The sequence below is a fragment of the Oncorhynchus tshawytscha genome, linkage group LG34 (genome assembly GCF_018296145.1).
Source record: "Oncorhynchus tshawytscha isolate Ot180627B linkage group LG34, Otsh_v2.0, whole genome shotgun sequence".
NCBI classification, from domain to species: Eukaryota; Metazoa; Chordata; class Actinopteri; order Salmoniformes; family Salmonidae; genus Oncorhynchus; species Oncorhynchus tshawytscha.
Genome location: NC_056462.1, coordinates 15,871,481 through 15,889,890, shown reverse-complemented (window position 1 = coordinate 15,889,890; position 18,410 = coordinate 15,871,481). Strand labels below are relative to the sequence as shown.

The 18,410-nt window shown below is 42.8% G+C and overlaps 1 protein-coding gene and 2 pseudogenes across 1 annotated transcript in view; 1 reads left to right on the top strand and 2 right to left on the bottom strand.

Moving 5' to 3' along the window:
• The first annotated feature begins 2,503 nt into the window (after window positions 1-2,503).
• On the top strand, window positions 2,504-5,440 carry LOC121841810 (annotated as a pseudogene).
• A 1,520-nt stretch (window positions 5,441-6,960) lies between these two features.
• LOC121841769 lies at window positions 6,961-10,001 on the bottom strand (annotated as a pseudogene).
• Window positions 10,002-16,716: 6,715 nt separating this feature from the next.
• LOC112234704 (TBC1 domain family member 9) overlaps window positions 16,717-18,410 on the bottom strand; it is a 28,454-nt gene continuing 26,760 nt past the window's right edge. Inside the window, 2 exon segments of the mRNA XM_042311971.1 lie at window positions 16,717-17,550; window positions 17,718-17,821. Of these exon segments, the coding sequence (XP_042167905.1) occupies window positions 16,753-17,550; window positions 17,718-17,821 (902 nt within the window). The 3' untranslated portion in view covers window positions 16,717-16,752.

Below are 18,410 nucleotides of genomic sequence, written 5' to 3'. Positions count from 1 at the left end.
TATTTTTTACTTTAGTCTATTTGGTAAATATTTTCTTAAATCTTCTTGAACTGCACTGTTGGTTAAGGGCTTGTAAGCAAAAAAGCATTTCATAGGAAGGTCTACACTTGTTGTATTCAGCGCAAGTGAAAAATAAAGTTTGATTTGATTGATGTGGTCAAATGTGCTATCGGAATCTATTGACATATATAGATACCATATAGATAAATATATAAAAATATATAATACGTTATTGATTAAAATATATAGATAAATAGTTGAAGATACCTAGATTGATAAAGCTATATCATAGATAAAGTAAAGTAAAGTATCCATACATGCAATGTTTTTTTTGTTGCCAAAACATTAGTGTTTAAAAATGGGAGATTGACATGTCTGATTCCATACTTCAATCAAATATGAACACACTACTAATTCAAGGAATTTGTCGAGCTGTTAAACTTAATCCCTATGACCAGTGACCATGGTTTCTTTAGAGAAGTATTTTCACCATACATCCTATGCAACATCCGCACCTTCATGTGGCAAGTATAGGAAATGCAGCTATTATAATAGGTTAGTGCCCTCTATTTAAACTCTGGACCTCGAAGCCTGTTCCACTGTTTTTTTTTCATTGTTCCCATCTAATCGGGGACTGATTTAGACCTGGGGCACCAGATGAGTGCAATTAATTAGCAGGTAAAAAAGTTTACTCCAAATGTTGTTGAGTCCCGTTTTGTTCTTAAATAGAAGTTGTAGTTGAGTTGTGTCTCTCTTAAAATTTAAATAAGCGGGTAGAAGAAGTTGGAAGGAACCCCACAAACTTCACTTTAGAGCAGAATTGATCATTTATAGCAGCTTGTGCCAAACCCTTAGCAGACTATTCAGATTGGAATGGCAACACGTGGAAACCATACAATTAAAAGGAACTACAACGTCCGTTTAAGAACCCAACAACTTGTATGTCACGTTGAAGAGCGTTTGGAATACACGGTTTCTGTTCTGTTGCAAAACGTTTTGACACAGAATCTGCGTATTGAATACACCCCAGGATTCCATCAACTCACCATACCCCCAACCCAACAGGTGGCGCTAAAGGTAAAGTGGTACACTTGTAGGGTCGAGATTCTATTAATCAAAGAAGAGGTTAGCCAAAATACTTGTCAACATCACTACCTCAGTGGACACATCTCTTTTAGTTTAATCTGAGGAATTTGTCATTGCTAAAGTAAATAACGCTCCCCACTAGGTCTATTTGTTGCTATCTTCACTCAAAGTCAAGGCGTAATTGCTGACATAATCCACCTGATTACTCAAGGTAAATATTGACAACCTGTTGTGAATGTGTGGCTAAGCTAGCTAACGTTAGGTAGCTAGCTAACGCTTAAAAGCCAGGTATAGCTAACTGTGTTTATTAACATGTTGACTTTCTTTCTGGGGTTAATTATCTAGGTCTCTAACTGCAAGTATTTCACAGTCATTGATTTGCTAGCAAGCTATCAGTTGAAGACTGTTCCAGAACAGTCAGTTTGTTATAGCTAGGCTAGTTAGTGTTGTACCGGTCAATGAAATTACTGTACATTTTTAGTACCCCCAACAACTTAGAAACCTCAAGCTACTGTGCTGAAGCTTTACGGTGGAGGCACAGTGGCTGAAATGAGACGATCTACTGCGAGCTGACTAGCTAGCTGTTAGTTAGGTGATAACTAACGTTAGCTGCTAAACAAAAGACAAGCTGCCAGTCGGCTAACAAAAGCAGTTATTTTGCCAAGCAAAAGCCATTTGTGTAAAGATACCTGCTAAAGTAGGAGCTCAAATTACAATAGAGCCTTTCTGTTCATGTTGCAACGTGTTCTCTCATTTCACTTCTACTCACTGGCAAGCCTGGTTCAGCAGTGCCACAGCATGCACCTGGTTTCTAGGCTGTACGACTCACTAATTGGCAAAATGAATCACGCCTGGTGTCCTAGCTAAGTAAATGACTGTCCTGGAACAGCATTCAACAGATGGTGAAATAGTTGCAGTTAGATTTAGATAATTTGGGAGGGGGGGACACCGTGGAAAGTTACTGCTACGGTAACGTTCCAGTGATTGACTTGACCTGACATGACCACCTAGGCCTATCTGATGACATGCCATTTTAAGATTAGCTACGTATCAACCGTTCCCATTGAATATGGGGGTTTTGTACAGAGTAGCCAATGATTGTTTTTGGGGGAGGTCCTGCAGTACTTTAAAGACTGATAGCTTGAAGGTATCAATAGCTAGCTCCTACTACAGAGACATTACCATTGCTGGATAAAAATAAAACTACTAGCCATTAATACCATTGCACGGTGTACAACTAAAGGATAAATCGATAGACTTGTCTGGAGTACACAGGGGAATCTTTCTGGGTGCTCATTTGTCAATGTCTCGAAGAAGAGGCACGGCTCGCCCATTGCTGTCCTACCAGTATGTGTCTTGGATGACTCGTATGATTATGGTGTCATTCACTTGCCTTGTTGTATTTGGAACTCTTGCTGACATGTTTATGTTGTAGACTATGTTCGGCAGCATCTGGGGATACTTCTACACGTCCTTCCTTAGATACTGGCTGAAGTGGTTCATCAGACAGGTGACAGGGAAATGCGAGCTGCAAAGGATTTGTGCCGGCTACAAGCCTGGGGCGCCCAGGACAACGAAAGCAGGTGAGGTTACATTCTAGAGCTAAATAGTGTTCATTAGGGTAACAGAACATGTTTTAGCGTTTTGTTACGGAAAAACAACAATTGGAGTCTCTAATTGGGACAAGTCCAGATAGTCCTCCCCGTTTTTCCTCCATTCGATGCCCAATGAACACTACCCAGCCCTTACGAAAAACAAGTTGTCAGTTGTGCTATTCATTATCATTTTGAACTGTTTTTAACCTGTCATTTGATTTTTCTTCATTCAGAATACTCACTCAAGAACTCCAAATCTAAGGTAAATGTTGGAAATCATTTTCTTTCACTTGATTTTTACTGAAAGCAGGAATGCATGGTTGACTAGTTATCATACAGACAACCACAATCAACTGTTACATTAACCCACTTAACAAATCCATTGATCAGTACCTCGATGGTTGTTATTCTTGTTATGCTAAGCATGTTTCACTTTTAAAATGAATGGGAAACAAATACCAATGATTGCAAAGTTAAACAAAACATACTATGCACACGACTACTTTAACAATTTCCATAGAATATTTTACAAAAAACACATTTAGTTGAACAGTGCAGATGCAAAGTTTGGTAATAAAATGAGGGTTTGTGCTGTTGGTGTTGTCATTCACTTACCAAACGTTTGCATCTGCACTGTTGGAAGTCGTCGTGCATAGTTGTATGGTTTGCTTAACTTTGCAAATATTCATTTTTGTTTGGCATACATTTTAAAGGGAACAATTCTTAGTCTCAGCATCACTCTGTTACTATGGCATTTCCCCCCATACAAAGTTAAGGCAGTAGGTAATACATAGTTGGTTGTTCCATCATCTGACCTCAGTGATCATCGTGCGTGTTAGACATCATAGTCTGTAGGAGAAGTACTAACACAAACTCTGAGCTATTACCATGGATGAGATAACTAATCACACCATCTCTCTCCTCTGTCCCTCCATCCTTTTCCCCTCTTCCCTCTCTCTCTTCCTCTCTCTTCCTCTCTCTTCCTCTCTCTTCCTCTCTCTTCCTCTCTCTCCTCTCTCTCTCTCTCTCTCTCTCTCTCTCTCTCTCTCTCTCTCTCCCTCTCTCTCTCTCTCTCTCTCTCTCTCTCTCTCCCTCTCTCTCCCTCTCTCTCTCCCTCTCTCTCTCCCTCTCTCTCCCTCTCTCTCCCTCTCTCTCCCCCCTCTCTCCAGCTATTAAGAGCTGCTGTGGATGTGGAGGAGGATGGTTTGGAGAAGCATCTGGATCTTGTCATGAGGGAAAAAGAATGTCAAAACGCAGAGGGATCCCACGTCAGTCTTGTTACCCTTTACAGTTTTATTCATATTTTATATAGATTATTTTATATGGTATGTATTGATGACTAATGTGTGTCTCTTTGGTCCTAGGTTTAAGGTGAATCTGAAGCTGTGTCTCTTACAAATAACGGGATACAGGAACTTATTCACGTCCGTGGAAGAGTTGAGGAAGGAGAATTTTGACTCGGATAAAGTCCAACACGAGGAAATGCTTTTGAAGGTACTGTGGCCGTTATTTTTTTTTATGTCAATGACTAGCATGGAGCAGTGGAATGTTTCTGGATGAGATGATTCAACATGACTGTTTCAAACTTTTTAATATCATCTCTGTTTAAAAGGTAAGTGTAAAGCATTAACAGGGATGGACTTGTCTGACTCTACAGTTATGGGACCTGTTGATGCCCGAGGTCAAACTGGAGTCCAGAGTTACCAAACAGTGGGGCGACATTGGTTTCCAAGGCGATGACCCCAAGACTGACTTCCGAGGAATGGGCATGTTGGGCCTAACCAACCTTGTGTGAGTTATGTTGTCTGAATGACTGTCCAGTCCTTAACAATCTAACCTTGCTCATTAGTATTCTGAAAAGTTGTTGTATATTTTTTTTCTCAAGTTTAAGCTAGATTTCTTAACTTTTTAAAATTCGATATCTTGTTTATTACAGGTTCTTTAGTGAGAACTACACTGAAGAGGCTCGGCAAGTGCTGTCCCATGCAAACCATCCCAAACTGGGGTAAGGATTACGTAATGACCTCATTTTAGAAGTTGACTGGCCTGTTGAACTCTGTTCTTTATATGTCAGCTATGGTTCTGTTGCACATTTCAGTATATTCACTCGTCTGTCAATAGTTGTGTTTGTTTTAGCTTGCCCAATGTACTGGGTGGGTAGAGTTTCCACATTTGAGACTTTTCCATTAGTCCTAAAGTGAAATCTCTGCCCACCTGGGCCCCAAACAAGCTACAACAAGCACACCCAAAGTAAACCTACTTTGACAACATTTATAGCCTTTTAATGATTATCATATGTGTGTCATGTTTCAGGTACTCCTATGCCATAGTGGGTATCAACCTGACGGAGATGGCGTACAGTTTACTGAAGAGTGGTGCTCTCAAACCCCACTTCTACAACACAGTGTCTGGGAGACCCCAACTGCAGCACCTCCATCAGCTGTTCTGTAAGTGTATGATAATCTCGCTCAACTCTGTTTGTCAGTAGCATACGGGGATAACTCCCTGCTTCAGGTTACCTAAACCCCTAAGTCTGTCTTGGCCTCCCTGCTTCAGGTTACCTAAACCCCTAACTCTGTCTTGGCCTCCCTGCTTCAGGTTACCTGGTGTACAAGTTTGATAAGTTCTGGGTGGAGGAGGAGCCCGAGAGCATCATGGAGTTCAACCACTACAGGGAAAAGTTCCACGACAATATCAAGATTCAACTACGGGACCCCTGCCGTCGCCCTCACCATGACGGATAGTCCAAGAAGTAACTGACCGACCAACCGACTGAACGGGTCTCGCTTGGACCTAATTGGGACCACCAGAGCCTCGATACACTACAGCGTACTTCCAAATCTAATAAGGGACATTTTAGAGCTAGCTTTCCCTTCGATCTTAGTTTAGACCCAATCTACACACTTTTTTTTTAAAATTTGTATAAATTAGTGGCTAGTTTTTAGAAATAAGTAAGACCAGGTGACTGGAATTCAATCCTCTGCCTCAAATAATGACCATTCCAATGCTTCAAATATTACAAAAGGGGAAATAAAATAGTAGGGCACTAGTTCTATGTAGTTGATTGGCTGTGTACTTTTCAGTGGACATGGAAAGGAATTACACAATAGTTTTAGAGGAAATGGAGATTGGTAATAATATTAACTAGGTTTGAATTTATTTAACAAAGTCAACAAGTGCCGTCTCGCATGTATTCATAATAACTTTGCCTACCACTCATATTTTGTCCTTCTTGCTCAGGAATCAAATATGTGTCCAGAGAGGAATTTATATCGTAGTAGACTTAAAACTAAGGAATAATTTGTTTACCTAATGTCAATAGTTGTACTACTTACCAGACACTGAGAGCTCTGTGCATGTTTTAATGCGTTTGAATTGATACCGTCATTGTTGTCAATACATTTCAATAGGTGGTGCTGAGATTACTGGTTATTACGCTGTCCTATTCCACACATTCGTACCAATATTGTCTTTAAGGAAAGCTGACTTTGTATGGTATTTTTGTCTTATTTATAGGCTGTGGGCCCTGATTTTGTTTTTTGAAGATGATTTGACATTTTGTAGACCCAGTATGGATCTTTGTAACGACTTACACATGCCCAGTGTTAATAAATTAAACTTCTGATGATGTTTTTCGGATGAGTGTGTGATGACTGTCAGCTGTCAGGCCGGGATTGAGATTAAATGGAGCGTGTAATGAACAATACAATACAATGAACACAGACAAACAAAATAAGCATATTTATAAAGTTCAATATATTGCAAATTACAAACATCTAAATACTAATTATTAAACTATAACTTATTACATTTGTTGGGGGTGATTAAGGGGAAGGGTAAGTGGGATAAATAGTCAGCTGCACAACTGAAATGTATTCAACTGAAATGTGTCTTCTGCATTTAACCCAACCCCTCTGAATCAGAGGGTTGGGTTGCGGAGAGGGCTGCCTTAACCGGGAGTTGTTGGGGATTCAATTTAAGCACACAATACAAGGAAGCCTTTTTCTACCCGGTCCTGGTAGCCCAGCAGTCGTTTCCTAGAGTACTGTATCCTAACCCTAGTACACCGATTTAAAGGAACAGTCGGCTTGCTGATTAGTTCACATTTGGCAGGTGTGCTAAATACACTGTAGAGAATAGCTAGAGGTCCACAAGGACTGGTTTGAGACCGTAGGAGAAGTATAGGTCAAAATAAATAACAATAGAGAAATAAAACTTCTCCAAGGTAGATGCACTTCAAATGCACTTTCATAACTCCTTTAACAAAGGATTCCCTCATTATTCATACAACATGCTGACGAACACATAGGAATCTTAACGTTATGGATCGTGGTCCATAGTATTGCTGTAGTCTGTCTACACTACATTGTGGGTCCAACTCAATATGGCGAGGGTTTGTGCGCTTGTCAATCCATCATTGCAAAGGGCTCTTTGAACGTAGGAATGAAGTTAACTTTTGTCCTCCATCTTCTGCTTTCCTACCATCATGACTCTCTTGAGCTGCTCAAACGACACAAACATCACAACGTTCCATGAGCCCAGCCTAGAAATGAGGGCACAAATCTACAGGGAACAAGAGAGGACAAATTAAACAGTTGGCCTGTCTGGGAGAGACTTTCAACTAAAGATCCCTGCGAATGCTCCAAAGTTTTGCTTAGTAGAGTTCAGAGGTGACTGCTGGGAGGAGCTATAGGAGGATGGGCTCATTGTAACGGCTAGAATGTTATAAATGGAACGTAGTCAAACGTGGTTTAAATATGTTTGATTCCATTCCAGCCATTACAATGAGCCAGTCCTCCTATATCTCCTCCCCACCAGCCTCCTCTGGTAGAGTTACTGTGTCAAGGTAACCACCCAAAACAGGAAAATCAATGATATATCATTGAGGACTAAAATGTACAACTACATCCAACTGTCCTGTTCTATCAACAGACTGAAGGACACCGGTCTGTTTGTACAGTGTGTGACTGTCTGAGCTCACCCTTTGTAGAAGGCTGTGGGTCCCTCTTTGGTGGCCATGGTCCAGGCACAGTTGATGGCACTCTTATACTGGCCCGGCGGAGAGTTCATGTATCGTGTCTTCACCACGTCCACCGGAGAGGCAATGCAGGTGGTAACGGCCGGCGCCGAACGCAGAAGCAAAATGGCACGGGAGGTTATCTGTGGGAAAACGGTCATCACAACCCCTTTGAAACACTGTCACAAAGATATCAATGGGCACCTATTTTCAGTATGATTAACAATTTTAGATTTTGTGGATACCATGTTTGTAAAAGTCAACTAGCCAGCTAACTAATTCAACCAAAAAGTGCAATTCTTTTACTGGCCTGTATTTCAAACTCAATTTGCTAGCTAGCTGACCAGCGCTGGCTTGTTTCCATAGAAATAGAATGAGAACATATTGTTATGGTGAATCCATTATGACACGTGTAACTAATCATAGTTTAAAGATTGAACCTTAGATGAACTAGTGGATTAACACAGATGTGTAACAGAAATGCTGACACTAAAGTTAATGTTCAAGTAGTGCCATGCAGATACATTGTACTGTATAAGGCCTCTGTCTCGAGGCCTACAGGAAATCATTATCTCTGTTTTATACCGCTTTGTTGTGAAAGGTGCAATAAAAATCCTTTAGATAAATGTTAGCTCTGTGTTATTCCATAGCTGGACAGAATATTATGTACCAATATGTATACTGTTATCAGGCTTTCAAGACACATGAAGGACAAAATAGCGAGAGGGCATGTGGATTTCTGCCCAGTCAGCTGTCTCGCTGTGACTGTATGCACCAATAGCACCCACTCACCTGACAACAGGTTGTAAGAATGGCCTCCCCTTTTGATGAGGTCATAGGTCACAAGCTCTGTGCAGTTGACCAGAGCGTTCCTAGTGATGTTGGGTAGACAGCCTGGAGTGAACAAGAAGCAGGTCGGTTGGTTAATAACCCCAATAGTTATACCAGAATTAAACCACTAGTCTATCATTAGTAAAAGGCTCAAGAAACTCAACAACAACCTGCAAAGCCAAGTTTTATTTTCAGTGCACTCAAGTTCTGTCCTATGGGATCATCAACTTTGCAGCATCTGCTCCAATCAATATCTGTACATCCCTGACATTGAATGACAGTGACATAGACAACAATCGTTGGTCTTTTCTATGCAAACAGTTTCACTAAGGACAAACACAATCAATGGGGCTCAAGGTTAGCAGCAACACAACAACCCCAATAGTTATACCAGAATTAAACCACTAGTCTATCATTAGTAAAAGGCCCAAGAAAACTCAACAACAACCTGCAAAGCCAAGTTTTATTTTCAGGTGCACTCAAGTTCTGTCCTATGGGATCATCAACTTTGCAGCATCTGCTCCAATCAATATCTGTACATCCCTGACATTGAATGACAGTGACATAGACAACAATCATTGGTCTTTTCTATGCAAACAGTTTCACTATGGACAAACACAATCAATGGGGCTCAAGGTTAGCAGCAACACAACAACCCCAATAGTTATACCAGAATTAAACCACTAGTCTATCATTAGTAAAAGGCCCAAGAAAACTCAACAACAACCTGCAAAGCCAAGTTTTATTTTCAGGTGCACTCAAGTTCTGTCCTATGGAATCATCAACTTTGCAGCATCTGCTCCAATCAATATCTGTACATCCCTGACATTGAATGACAGTGACATAGACAACAATCGTTGGTCTTTTCTATGCAAACAGTTTTACTATGGACAAACACAATCAATGGGGCTCAAGGTTAGCAGCAACACAACCAATGGAGATATTGGTGTTACTTGCAAATCAACCGATTGGGCCCAGGGTTGTACTGACTAACCTTTCCAGAGCCCGCGGATGCCCTCGTGGTTGAAAATGTGTTTGTAGGCCTGCATGGTGCCCGTGTAGCGACGAGCCACCCCGGTCAGGTTGACCTGGGCCTGGAAGCGGACCTTCACCACGTCAGTGGGCTGGGCGAAAGACACAGCCATGGCCCCTGTGGTGCAGCCGGCCAAGATACGGATACCAATATTTGCAGCTGGGATAGGACAGGGGCAGACGGGTAATACGAGGGTTTGTTAAGTACTGAAAGGATGATGATTGAGGTACTATATGATGCTTCTTCTCTTGGTACAAAATATGTAACATCACAGATTATTATCTCCGATGAATTATCCTAATTTACTGTCTGTTCCGCCAGAGTAGAAGTTTTTGACGTTGTCATAGAAGCCGATCCTGATGGAGGCAAAGCACATCTGTCTCTGTAAGCCCGCCACCAGACCGTTATACAGCGACCTGGGCCCCTCCGTCCGGATCATGGTACTGATTGTCCCAAACACCCCCTGTAGCGGATGCCCTTGGTAGCTTCCGACGCCACCTTCTCTCCTGAATCTGGGGTACACAAGTGTCAGTGTTAACGGAGGTCCCCAAGAATCAGTGTTACAGGAGGTGCCAGTAAAATTCAGAGTTACAGGAGGTCAGACTCAAGTCTTCAGGGCTGGAGGTGGACAGTGAACGATTACCTGGAGTCTGACTTTGGCTGTATCCAGGGAAAGGTGACCAGGTCAGCGATGCAGGCGGCTGAGCCAGCACTCAGCAGCTTCACCCCCAGGGTAGGGGGTGTATCGGAGGAGCTTCATTCCCACCATGGTCCCTGGTACTGCAGACAGTGAAGGAGGAAGAGGGAAGGATGTCAACACTGCCGCATCTTTTCTCTCTTACCATCCTTGAATTTAGAAAAATGCTGTGCATACTTAGGAAATTGTTGAGTAAATATGCCCCGGTCAATTTGTTGATTCGGTTTCAAAAGTACAATAGCCTGTGCAGTGTGCAGCCTATTGCTGTGGCAGGAGGGATTTTGTGATATTTGAAAACACATTACATCATAATAACAACTGAACAGCATTGATTATAATAATCTATACAATCAACCAGATCAAATAAACATCAGTTATATATAGGGGTGGGTTGCACCAACATGGATTAACTCAAACTGGGTTGAATCCAGGTTTATAACTGGGTTTAATCAAGGTTTAAACTGATTAATCTTGTTTCAAGTATTCATCTTGTTAACCACATTTTAAATGAATCTTAGTTTTAATTTAAGTCTTTGTTAAATGTTTAATTTTGTTCTAAACTAGTTTAAATCTTCTTGCTCCATTGTTTTAAAATGAAATGAAAATGTAGATAAGGGATTATTCTGAACTGCTCCTGCAGGAGGTTTAAATTGATCAAAATGTCTGTGTATGTGCTTCATTTTCAGTGTGATTAACACTCTTGTGGATCCACAAGATTGTAAAGGTCAACTAGCCAGCTAACTAATTTGACCAAAAAGTATAGTTTTAATAGCCTGTATTTCAAAGGACACATAGCTAACTAGCATTGACCAGTGCTAATTTGTTTCCATAGAAATAGAATGAGAACATATTGCTATGGTGAATCCATTATGACATGTGTAACTAATCATAGTTTAAAGATTGAACCTTAGATGAATCAATCCAGGTTGAAAATTAAACAGCAACACATCTCAAAAAGAAACCAAGATTTACAAAGCCTATATTAGGTCTAATCAACAACAAACAAACAATTAAACCATGTTGGTCAAATCAAATCAAATTGTTTTGGTCACATACACATGGTTAGCAGATGTTATGCGAAATCTAACAGGTAATATCTGAGAGAGTACTTACATTGTTATTAATCCTGTGGTTTAAAATCTGTTTGACTAGCTATTGGTTTACTGCAGGACGTGAGAGCCCAAACTATAGTCCCAGGAGCCAGCCCTAACCCTGAAACAAGGAGTTGTGCATCCTCATATTTATTTGATTTTTTACTGACTTGCCACAGAGAGAGGCTTACTGTGTGCAGGAGCATGGGCCAAACCAAAGTCCACTCACTGTCAAGAAAGTCAATGTCCAAATCAACCCTGCAGCGCGCACAGCTTCTAACATTTGTGAAAAACAACATTTACCCAGTACATTACGTTGTAACTACAATACAACATTTAATGGGAATATTTAATTAATCCCAGTGCAATGTGGCAACATTCACCACTCATTGTGTAATGGTACCTTTGTCATAAACTCAGGCAAAAAAAAAATAAATGTCCTCTCACTGTCAACTGCTTTTATTTTCAGCAAACTTAACATGTGTAAATATTTATGAACATAACAAGATTCAACAACTGAGACATAAACTGAAAAGTTCCACAGACATGTGACTAACATAAATGGAATAATGTGTCCCTGAACAAAGAGGGGTTCAAAATCAAAAGTAACAGTCAGTACCCTGGTGTAGTCACCAGCTGCATTAATTACTGCAGTACATCTCCTCCTCATGGACTGCACCAGATTTGCCAGTTCTTGCTGTGAGATGTTACCCCACTCTTCCACCAAGGCACCTGCAAATTCCTGGACATTTCTGTGGGGGAATGGCCCTAGCCCTCACCCTCGGATCCAATAGGTCCCAGACATGCTCAATGGGATTGAGATCTGGGTTCTTCGCTGGCCATGGCAGAACCCTGACATTCCTGTCTTGCAGGAAATCACGCACAGACTGAGCAGTATGGCTGGTGGCATTGTCATGCTGGAGGGTCATGTCAGGATGAGCCTGCAGGAAGGGTACCACATGAGGGAGGAGGATGTCTTCCCTGTAACACACAGCTTTGAGATTGCCTGCAATGACAACAAGCTCAGTCCGATGATGCTGTGACACACCGCCGGAGACCATGACGGACCATCCACTTCCAAATCGCTCCCGCTCCAGAGTACAGGCCTCGGTGTAATGCGCATTCCTTCGACTATAATCTCGAATCAGACCATCACCCCTGGTGAGACAAAACTGCACCTCGGCAGTGAAGAGCACTTTTTGTTAGTCCTGTCTGGTCCAGTGACGGTGGGTTTGTGCCCATAGGCGACGTTGTTCCCGGTGATGTCTGGTGAGGACCTGCCTTACTACAACAGGCCTACAAGCCCTCAGTCCAGCCTTTCTCAGCCTATTGCGGACAGTCTGAGCACTGATGGAGGGATTGTGCGTTCCTGGTGTAACTCGGGCAGTTGTTGCCATCCTGTACCTGTCCCGCAGGTGTGATGTTCAGATGTACCGATCCTGTGCAGGTGTTGTTGCACGTGCTCCGCCACTGTGAGGACGATCAGCTGTGTGTCCCATCTCCCTGTAGCGCTGTCTTAGGCGTCTCACAGTACGGACATTGCAATTTAGTGCCCTGGCCACATCTGCAGTCCTCATGCCTCCTTGCAGCAAGCCTAAGGCACGTTCACGCAGATGAGCAGGGACCCTGGGCATCTTTATTTTGGTGTTTTTCAGAGTCAGTATAAATACCTCTTTAGTGTCCTACGTTTTCACAACTGTGACCTTAATTGCCTACCGTCTGTAAGCTGTTAGTGTCTTAACGACCGTTCCACAGGTGCATGTTCATTAATTGTTTATGGTTCATTGAACAAGCATGGGAAGCTGTGGTTAAACCCTTTACAGTGAAGATCTGTGAAGTTATTTGGATTTTTACGAATTATCTTTGAAAGACAGGGTCCTGAAAAAGGGACATTTCTTTTTTTGCTGAGTTTACATAGCTATCTACCACAGAGTCTTTGGAACCACTGGGGCTCTTTTACTCTGTTCACCCCACAGCTACCAGCAGACCTATATGAATATCAGAATGATCAGTAACACAAAGATGGGTTTACTGAATGTAATCATTCACTTCATTACAACAATATGTTGCTTATCTACATTTTTAGCAATAACATCAGTAACGTGCAGGGGACCCATCGTACCAGCTGTCGAGAGGCTTGTCTAAGCTCTCAGCCAATAGGAGTTAGGGTGTGGAGGACAGGGGCTTAAGGTGGGAGAGTTTAATTGGCTAACAGCCAGATTCATGACAGTCTGTCAAAAGGTAACTGGTGTTCCTGATGAAATTGTGACAGACCAGGTGAGATAGTTGGCTTCATTTCGATTGGCTGCCTATTGATAGATATGTTTAAACATACCAGGCTGTAGTGTTCAGTCTGGTTTAACCATGCTAGCAGCTACCTTAATTCTCTACAATAAGATACATGTCACTATGAAAAATTGTGTTTTTAGGGGGACAAAATGTTTGAGCACATGTTGGAATGGACTGATGTCCCAGAACCGTTCAAATCGTAATGCTGGCACATGTAGAGTGAAGAGTTTGCCTCTCGGTCAATATACAGAGGTGACAGAAGTGGGAGGGTTGTGACGTGAACTAGGGACTAAAGGTCAAATGGGGCTGATAAGAGTATTGCCTTACAGCAGGGTGTTTTCCCTCTCTCCCTCTTCAGCTCAGCTACCTAGAAACGCCACCTTCTTATGTAAAGACTAAAACAGACCCTGGGCCTCCCGAGTGGCGCAGAGGTCTAAGGCAGTGCTAGAGGCGTCACTACAGACCCGGGTCCGATCCCAGGCTGTATCACAACCGGGAGTCCCATAGGGCAGCACACAATTGGGCCAGCATCATCCGGGTTGGGGGGAGGGTTTGGCCGGGGGGGGGGCGCTTTACTTGGCTCATCGCACCCTAGCGACTCCTTGTGGTGCGCCGGGCAACCTGCATGCCGACCTCGGTCGTCAGTTGAACAGTGCTTCCTCAGGCACATTGGTGCGGCTAGCTTCCGGGTGTTAAGAAGCGCGGTTAGGCTGACCACCCAGGTTCATGGTAAACACACAGGAATGAGAACTTGATAAACAGAACATTATTGGTTAACATATTACCCCTGTGGACAAAGAGGAAAAAACAGTGATTGGAGTATAAACAGAAAATAATCCTAAAAGCAAGAGGGAATTGGGGACATTGTTTGCTACCACACATAAGACCGTGTAGGCTCTTTACCGTGAAGGCTCTGGGATGAATGGTAAAAAAAATAAACGCTATCATTCAGCATCACACATGATTAATTAGATGTTAATAATTTAATAAATCAAATTCTTTAGCCTAACAACACAGAACATGAATTAAAATCCAGTGTTCTACATCAGTTTCCCAAAGTCGGTCCTGAATCAGCTGTGTAGTGCAAGGGCAAACACGTGTACCCAGGGGGGCCCCAGGACCGAGTTTGGGAAACCCTGTTCTACATTCTAATGACCTTTGAATCCATAATTTAGGGACATGATGCTTTTGCTCAGGTCCTGGGATGAACAATTATTACATAACTGCAGTCAAAGGAGGACAGAGAATGACGTATTAGCAGACCAGTAAACACTTCAACCCAATCCATTACTACGTTAATGGATTAATCATTGCTAGAGAATGTTCCCATATGCATTACAATGGCAAGCTCTTATTGGTCAACCTGAACCACACCCCCAAGCATCTGCAGAGCAGCAGATGAGAAGAAAGCGAGAGATTTCACAAACAACCTGTATGTGACAAAGTCTCTATTTCAGCATGTCTCCCACGCTGACACTGCGCACCATCGTCGAAGCTAGAGAACTGCAAAAATGTTAGCCATTAACCCTTCGCTTAGTTAGAAAAGAGAAAAGTATTTGCAGTGGTGGCATCAGAGATATTCTACTCCCTCATTTTTTTCTTGTTTCAAATGGAGCCGAGTAGACTAGACCCAACTGCTATCGCATTGGTGTCTATGGGAGAGCCACCCCCTTAAGTAGACAGGAACTGACCATTCTTTCACTGATAAACAGCCTGATGAAAGCATCCTCATTTATCCTGATCTTTGGTGGCATTGCAGAATTTTGGGTCTGATTCTGGAACATTCTCTTCTCCAGCAGAGGGTGCTCCGTCTCCATCTCTGTATAGATCCGTCTTCCCCTCTCAATGTCGAAACAGAGCTTATCAATATTTATCCCAGGGCTACAGTATGAGCAACCCTAATGAATAAATCCCATAAAGAGACATGAGACATTTTTTAATATGTAGCGTAAGACCGTTCATTCTACACTTTTTAATTAGTTGAAGTGGTACACTTAAAATCATGACCTTTGTACATGACAAAATCATTCACATTGGAACAAAAAAATATATAAAACAGCGTAAAAAATATACAGAGCAAAAAGTTCAAAAACATTGTTTAAAAAAAAAGAAAGCTTTTGGAGTGTGCTGACGACGAGTGCAGGAGTGGCACAGAAAAAAGGCAGAAAACATGCTTATGGAATTAAAAGGAAAGATGTTGTAAATGTCATTTCTTTCCTGATAAAACAAAGTGCGTGTGCTCTACAGTTCAGTATGCAGGCTAAGCTACCACACAAATTAAATCTAAACAGTGTTTTCCTTAGTGAATTAGTACATCTAGCCAGATAAAGCTTTCACCACCATTCATATTTCATTCCAGTGCAAGTGTGGGTTATCCTGAAGTGGCAGCAACTAATCTTCCCAACTCTAGAAGTACAGTCACTTCTTCATTGTAGCTAAAGGATGCTACCAGTCTTAACCATTGTTTCTAGTGTAAATTAGCGGCTAATAGATTAGCAGTGAGTACAACTGCCCCACAAGTTGCTGTTAGTCAATTAGCCTAGCGGCTAATGAGTTAGCGGGTGACAGAACTCTACAACGACTGAGCAGTGTTCCTCTGGGACTGTGACAGGCCACTCCTGGACTGGGCTGGTGGTCTGTAAGACTTAAACATCATGATACGTAGTAGTCTAACTGGTTTAGCTATTATTAGTAGTAACATGTATACATGACTTCATATAAAGTACAGCAAGCACAGCTAATACATGTACAGTACACACACCACAGCTCTGCCTGAATTCCTTTTGAGGTCAAAGGTCAATAAAGCCCTTTTTGTCCTTCCCTGGTCCCTCTGCTGAACAGAATCTAACCCTAAAGATAAAACAGGTTGTTGACATCTGGTAAAATACATTGCTAAGAGCAGGTATTTAAATTTTGATTTTTTTTACTCTTCTAGTATTGCACACAAATGTTAGACTTATCAGTTCTAGCAGACTGTCATTCTTGTCACCCAACAAAGAGGAGAAGACTGGGTTTTTCACGTTGTACATTTACATGACCTGTTTTCCCGAAGCAGTCAACCTACCGAGCAAGAGTCTGTCTCTGTAAATTCTCTTTTTTCATTGAGGCATTAGTTACCCAGACAGGGAGATCTCATAGTCGCTAGCGGACAGTAGGGAGCACCCCACTTTCCTCACATTCTTGGCATTGGTGATACGTGCGGCCACCTCCACTGGCTTCTCGAAGTAAAGCACCAGGGCCTGCTCAGTGAGCACCGATGCCAGGAACTGCTCAAAGGTGATGGCCCAGTCTTTATCTATGCTGGTGCTGTGAGGCAGCCCCCCCCATTTCTACCATGGGGCCCACCTTCACCGTGAGGCCCGTTCCCTCCCCCCATGGGGCCTGTTCTCGCTGCGCACCAGGACCGTGTCGTCATTAATGTCCTCGCAGTGAAGCTTGTCGTCGAGCTCATGGGAGCCGCCGCTGAGCACCGAGTAGGACGACATGGACGTGTCGTCTTTGGTCTCGTCATCTGAGATGAGCATGGAGGACGATGTCCCTGTGTCCTTCGGGGACGAGTCCTCCAGCTTAATGTCCTCCATGGCAGACAGCTGCTCGCCCCTGCCATCCCTCTTTCGCAGGGCCACAGGGCCTGGCCCTGGCTCTCCTCCTTCCCCTCTCCCTGGCCCCTCTGCTGGAAGACACCCCCAGGCTTGGTCCCTCCATCTCGGGCTGGCCCAACTGCTTTTGGCCTCCTCTGGATCATCCTGGTCCTGCTCCTCCTGGTCCTTGGAATGGCAGAAGAGCTTGCCCACCTCGCCCATTTCCAGCAGCAGGCTGGTGACGGTGGCCGTGGCGTGGTACAGCTCCTGCTCCTGGGCGTCCTCGCTGAACATGTTGTACAGTGTCTTGCACAGCTCTATGAACTGGCTCTGAAGGAGAGAGAGAGAGAGGAAGACATACAGGTTAGCCTGGGAAGGAAGACGAGGTAGATTCATTGGCACGACACACACAATTTCATAGCCTCACACAGCCACATTGATCAAGTGGACTCCACTGACTCCCCCTGGGGAGGTGGAGTGGTTCTTAATGCTCTTACCTGGTTGAGTTTGGGCAGATCCTTCATGTTGTCCAGTTTGTTCTTGGTGCCCTGGTTCCACAGCCTCAGGTAGTGGCGGTAGTCAGGGGTGTGCAGTTTCTTCACTGTAGAAACAGAGGTGGCTGTTAAGAGTTAAAAGCTAGCAGCCTGGCACACTGACTATTTATAGGAGGCCATAACAACAACTAATGTATGTGCTGTTGTCAAGTAGAAAGTGTTGAATGAATAAGAGAACATGCACCAATAATGCCCTCAATAAACTGAAGTGGCATGCAGGCCTAGCTTGGGGACCATTTAACATGCAACACTCCCAGTTGCACTTTGAGACTGTTCAATTCTATTAGGAATCTATTGCTTTAATGGGAATTTTATTGTCTGGAAAAAATCAGTAAGTATATCGTCCCTAATCAGCGACCGTAGACAATTTTTTGCTCCAAGAAAACATGATACATAGAAAAGTAACAGTGCTTCCCCTTTTCATCCCAGACTTTTGGGATGTGTGTGTATGGAGTCAGATGGTTTGAAATCATTTCAAATAGGAGGGAGATTAGAGAGCTACAGCTAAGTTCCTTACAGTGAGATGAGTGTTCTTGAGGTACAGTAAATAAAGGCCTTTGCAACAAAAAAAAGGAACATGAATGGTAGACTTTGTGGCTTAAGGTATTATCATTTAGATTGGAGCATTTACAAACT